General features: G+C 58.2%; 1 protein-coding gene and 1 pseudogene across 1 annotated transcript in view; both read left to right on the top strand.

Annotated features, from left to right (window-relative positions):
* TESMIN (testis expressed metallothionein like protein) overlaps positions 1-3786 on the top strand; it is a gene marked incomplete at its 3' end in the record, with an annotated part of 25462 nt that extends 21676 nt beyond the window's left edge. The window contains exons 9-10 of the mRNA XM_011384791.1: positions 1094-1196; positions 3649-3786. Coding sequence (XP_011383093.1) covers positions 1094-1196; positions 3649-3786 — 241 coding nt within the window. The remainder of the gene's footprint in view (positions 1-1093; positions 1197-3648) is intronic.
* LOC111733724 lies at positions 3316-3434 on the top strand (annotated as a pseudogene).
* Positions 3787-5400: the final 1614 nt, after the last annotated feature.

Below are 5400 nucleotides of genomic sequence, written 5' to 3'. Positions count from 1 at the left end.
GTGCTTCCCTGGGCCGTGCTCTGAGGCTGTAGGCCGGGTGCCGTGACCTCCATTATACAGCTCGAGACGCTGAGTGATTAAGTGGCTATGTCAGATGACATGGGAGCTGGTGGCAGAGCTGGCAGTAAAACCCTGGTGTGAAGCTCTTTTCAGTGAGTCATGCTCTCAAGAGAACAGCGTGGGTCTTCTCTTGTCACATACGGAAGCCGTGGAGAGGCTGATGAGCCTCCCAAAGCCTCTCTGGGGTGCAGGTCACAGGTAGGGGACTAGAGTCCCCGCCTTGACACTGGAGTCTTCCGCGAGCTGAGGAAAGCGTCAGATCCCCGCTCACACTGAGAAAAGGAAACCACCGCCTGTCAGCGCCAGAGCATGCGACGCAGTTCCTGGCCATAAACACTGATGGTTCTTAAGGAAAACATCAGAGAAGTCCCTTGGCAATGCCTGTCTGTCCCAGATAATGCCTTGGCGACTTCCCGAATCCCAGGGCACAGGGGACACGTCCTCCGAGAGCTTCCACTGACGGAGCTGCAGGGTAGAACCCAGAGTGTGACAGCGGCCCTTTCACGCGTGCGGCTCTCCCACCATCGTTCTCTCCTCCGCCCTGAGGCGGGATGGAAGTCAGGCGCAGCCCAGGCCCGACCCCAGGTCCCATCCGTTTACGCTGCTCGTCGAGGTCTGGCCCAGACGCGACCTCACCTTCTGCTGTGCCAGGTGGTTTGGGGTAGTTGATAGGAGAATCGCTCTGCGTCACCTGATGTGGCCGCCCACCCACGCACAGTGCCCCGGGGCCATCGCCCTGGGCTTTCAGGGCCAGGGGACAGCTGACAGCAGCGCACACTTCCCGGAAGGGGTTTGGCTCTGCAAACTCACCTTACGAAACCGATGGTTTCAGCGAGCGTCTCTTTCTTCTGCGTGGGTCACTGGAGAACAGCGTCGCGGTCGATCTAGTTCTCACCGAAAGAGGAGTCATTGTCACCCAGACGGAAGCCGTGTGGCCTGCAGCGCCGGCCGGCTCTCCCGCGTGTGCGCCGCACTGTCGTTGGCTTTGCCCGCGGCCACCTGCCCCCCTGACGGGCTGCTGCTGTCTCCGCAGGTACTGCGACTGCTTCGCTAGCGGGGGCGTCTGCGACAACTGCAACTGCAACAACTGCTGCAACAACTTACGCCATGAAATCGAACGCTTTAAGGCCATTAAGGTAGCGTTTCCGTTAACGATGTGTATTTTAAAAGTATTGAAAAGCGCTTAAGATATTCACGAAACCATCCAGAGGTTCCCGATTTCAATATCAGGCGACCCGAAGTGTTGAGGACTCAATCTTGACTGTGACTCTATTCCCGTGACAGGGCTGTGACGAGGGATGTGGCCTCGGGGGAGCCTGGCCCCCAGCAGGGCGGGGTGGCCGCACAGGTGCAGCAGAGTCTCGAAGGCCCTGATGTAACATGCAGATGTCCGCGTTGTCTCGATTCGGGGTTGAGAAATTTGGGTCCGATGTGTAGCGGAGAGCCCACGATGGAAGAGTGTAGTCTGAACGAGTGTGGCTGGTCCGCCGGCAGAGAACGGGGTGGCACGTGTCCAGTGTGGATTCCCCTGGGCTTCCGGGTGAGGGGGACAAGCTAGGCTCCCTTCGGGGCCGATAGCCTCGCGGCCTCTCGCTAAAGACTAAACGCGGGAGCCTGCAGCTTCGCCCATCTCTGCAGGCACGAGGGGTGATCAGAGGAGGGAGGACGGTTGGCTCGGGGCCTCGGCCTGCTCCGGGACACCCCTCGGTGCCCTCTGTTATGCGAAGGGGAGTCGGCCACCGTCCCCTGTAGACTCAAGACTGTCGCACTGTGCTTCGGTTGGTCTGTCGATCTTTTCTGAAATAGTTTAATTCCTCTGTTGGATAAATCAGTTGAAAATATCTTTGTCAGTTTGGGCACAGCTGCGTCCATAGGACAGAGGAAAGTCACGATGCATCTAACTTCAGGGGGCGGCATTTGCTTCAGGGGTGAAGGGAGCCATCTGCAGAGGAAGGCGCGAAGCTCCATTTAAAGGTGCGGGGTTCTCGCGCACGGCCGGCAGGAGCAGAGACCGGAGCGGCTGCTCGCGGACTCTGCTCGGTGACAGCCGCCAGAGCTCAGCCTCTGCACGAGCTCGGAAGTGTTATCCCCGAAGTGATGGCCGACAGAGAGGACCTGGGGACGCTCGCAGCGGCTTCATTCATGGTGACTGCGAACCGCACACAGCAGACCTGTGCAGGGGTGCCGCGGGGTGGGGCGCTGGGCGGGGGGAGAGGAGGGGCTGCAGCTGCGTGCGGCCGCGTGCAGGAGCCTCGGGCACCGCGCCGGCAGCAGAAGCCAGATGCTGGGCACACGCTGCTGCCACCACGTACACGAGGTTCCAGAACAGGCAAAGCCGAAGCAGTCGAAGTCACAATAGCGGTTCCCATGGGGGCTGTCGGTGAGGGGCAGTCATGAGGGAGCCGGAGGGCCGGACGGCCCTCTCGCCTGCCCCCGCTGCACAGGGCACGCCTGCCCAAACCCGTCGCACTCCACTCCACAGACATATGCACGCGCCGGCCCGGCCGCCGGGGGCTTCTGCAGCACAGAGCCCGGCTGCCAGCCCGTGGAGGGGAGCAGCGACAGCGACCGCCACTGTGACTTCCGCGTTGCCTGAACCTTTATAAAGAGCATCAGATCACTTCGTTACTAAAATGTATTCACATTTGTATGTCTAGATAGATAGATAGTAGACAGAGATAGATAGATGATAGGTAGACAGACAGACAGACAAAGTTAAGGTAAACAAGCCGGGTCGGAAGCCCAGCAGGCCGCATGAGGAACGCGTGGCCCAGTGGTTGAGGCCTTGATGAGGGCCTGGCTCAGCAGGGGCCTGGGGACCCGAAGCCAAGCTCTCGGCACCTCAGTCTCTCCGCATGTGAGGTGGCAGCGCCCACGCCCCCTTCGCAAGCCGGCTGTGCGGGCGGGTGGGGAACACACGTGAGTCACGCAGGAAGACGCCCGAACACGGCGAATGTTTGCTAAACGCCAGCTGTCAGCGGAGCGCCCGGATCCCACACGAGAAATGCCGGAAGGAAGTGCGTCCACGTGGACACCAGGATTTCCTCGGCATTGTTGCTGACCATTAATCCTCTGCGATAAATACATATGACTTTGAAACTCAGGGAGAAAAGCAAAGGGTGAAGGAACCGTGGCTACAGCACACCGTTCAGTGCGTAAATGAATGAAAAGAAAACAAGGGGATGCACTTTCTTAATCACGTGAGGTGACACGCTGCTTATATGCGCATAGCGGCTCCTTCTAAAGCAGTCACCAGTCTAGGGCCACGCCCCCCTGAACAAGCCCGATCCCGTCTGATCTCGGAAGCCAAGCAGGGTCGGGCCTGGTGAGTAGTTGGATGGGAGACCACCTAGGAAGACCAGCTGCTGGAGGCGTAAAAAATTTAAAAAAAAAAAGGAGTTGTAAACTGACAAGGTCCTTGCAATCTGTGAGGTCGACCAAGGGTTGCCTCACCTAAAAATAAATAAATAAAATAAAAATAAAGTGACAACTAGATTAAAATGACAGTCAAACGAGACACCTTTCAGAGAACATGATTATTTTAATAATAAAATACGCCTTGATGGGGTTTTGCGTCTTCTGTCTCAGGCCTGTCTTGACAGAAATCCAGAAGCTTTCCAGCCAAAAATCGGGCCGGGGAGCCTGGGGGACGCGAAGCCGCGGCACAACAGAGGCTGTAACTGCAAGCGCTCGGGCTGCCTCAAGAACTACTGCGAGTGCTATGAGGTCAGTGGCTGGGCCCTGGCAGCGGCCGGAGCAGGCGGAGCACGTGCTCACGGCCCGCACAGCTGCGGCTTCACGCCGCGCCCTAACTCAGAAAGAGAGAGTTCCGTTTTCTTCCTTCCAGGGTTTCTAAATGGGCCCTCAGCGGTCCGTACCCTTGTCTCGAATGCGAGTTACCCGTTACGGGTCAAGCCGGTCAGCAGGGCTCCCGAGCCCACCTGTGTCCGGCCCACGGTGCCCGCCGCGTGGCTCGGATCGGAGGCTGGGAGCCGCTGTCAGTGGGGCAGCAGGGCACTTGTCCCCAGGCAGACACTTGCCGGGGCGATTGGAGCGGGCAGCTCCTCCCTGGCTCACAGTTCCTTGGAGGCCAGAGTGGACAGTCGCCTGCGCTGCAGGAGGGGTGCCGGCAAACCGGGGTGCAGACCGGGTCTTGCACAAGAGCAGCCTTTGCCTTAGCTCTGGTGGCAGTGGAGGGACTTGCTCTCCCCTGCAGTGCCACCCCTCTCTCGCCTCCCTCTTAGTCTCTGCTTTGTGTGACGCAGGCAGGGAGGGGACCCTCAGCCCTTCAGTGAAGCAGCAGAGCAGCTCTTTCCTATGAGGCCTTTGGAGGAACCTGTGAGTCTTATTTTTAAAAGGTTGTCATGGAAGGTCAGGCTCAAGACAAGTTCGTGATTCTGGAGACACACGCTGAGACCAGCGTCAGCAAACCCCTCACCCCAGTTGGCGCTTGGAAATGCAGCCGAAGCTACTGCAGCTGCAGACTCCAAAAGGCGCATAGTGTCACCCCAGGGTCCATTCTCCAGTGTGCTCGCGGCGTCTCTATCTGCTGGTCACGGCACACTGGCCACGTCGTGAGTCAGTGAGTCCCACGGGGTGTGTGGACATCCTGGAGCCCCTGGCATTAGAGTAACTGGAAATCCCAAGAAAGGTCCCACTCAAAACACCCAGCAACACCAGTTACCCTATGAGAAGCGTGTCAGGCTGGAAAGAACGGAACCCAGGGCCTGAAACAGAAGGAGCCCAAACCCCAGTGGTTGGCACGGCTGTCATGGGCAAGGGGGTGGACGCGGGCTTGCTGGGCACAGCCAGGACACCCCCACCCCCTGCGTGTCACACTGCCATGTGACAGGGAATGAAGTCCACCCACAAGGAAGCAGGGAGGGCCTCCCCTAGCACACCCTGCCCAGGCCTGCCCTCGGTCCATTCTCTGCAGCAGGACAGCGGAAAGAGCTGGAATGTCACAGCCTGCTCACTTAATTCAAACCTGGCTGGCGTTCCCGGTGGGGGAGGGGACAAAGCCCCTGGGGACTGACACCCACGCCCGCCCAGCCTTCCAAAGCACCCCCCTCCCTTGTCAGCTGCACCGCCCTGTCCCCACCACGGGGACACGTGCAGACGTGCGCCTTGCTCTCCACGTCACAGCAGACGCTCCTCTCCTCTTCTGCTTTGTTTTTTTTGGTACAAAAATTGCAGATTGCATGTGCTCACACACGTGCAGATACAAACAAAAGAGTTAAGGTCCAAATAGAACTCATTTTTTTAAATTTAATTTTATTATTAGTGTCAAGTATATAGTACATTGGTTAGACATTTATATAGTTTATAAACGATCCCCCT

The sequence above is a fragment of the Pteropus vampyrus genome, unplaced genomic scaffold, assembly GCF_000151845.1.
Source record: "Pteropus vampyrus isolate Shadow unplaced genomic scaffold, Pvam_2.0 Scaffold624, whole genome shotgun sequence".
Taxonomy (NCBI): Eukaryota; Metazoa; Chordata; class Mammalia; order Chiroptera; family Pteropodidae; genus Pteropus; species Pteropus vampyrus.
Note: the sequence above shows the minus strand (reverse complement) of the source record. Positions and strands in the feature narration are given on the sequence as shown.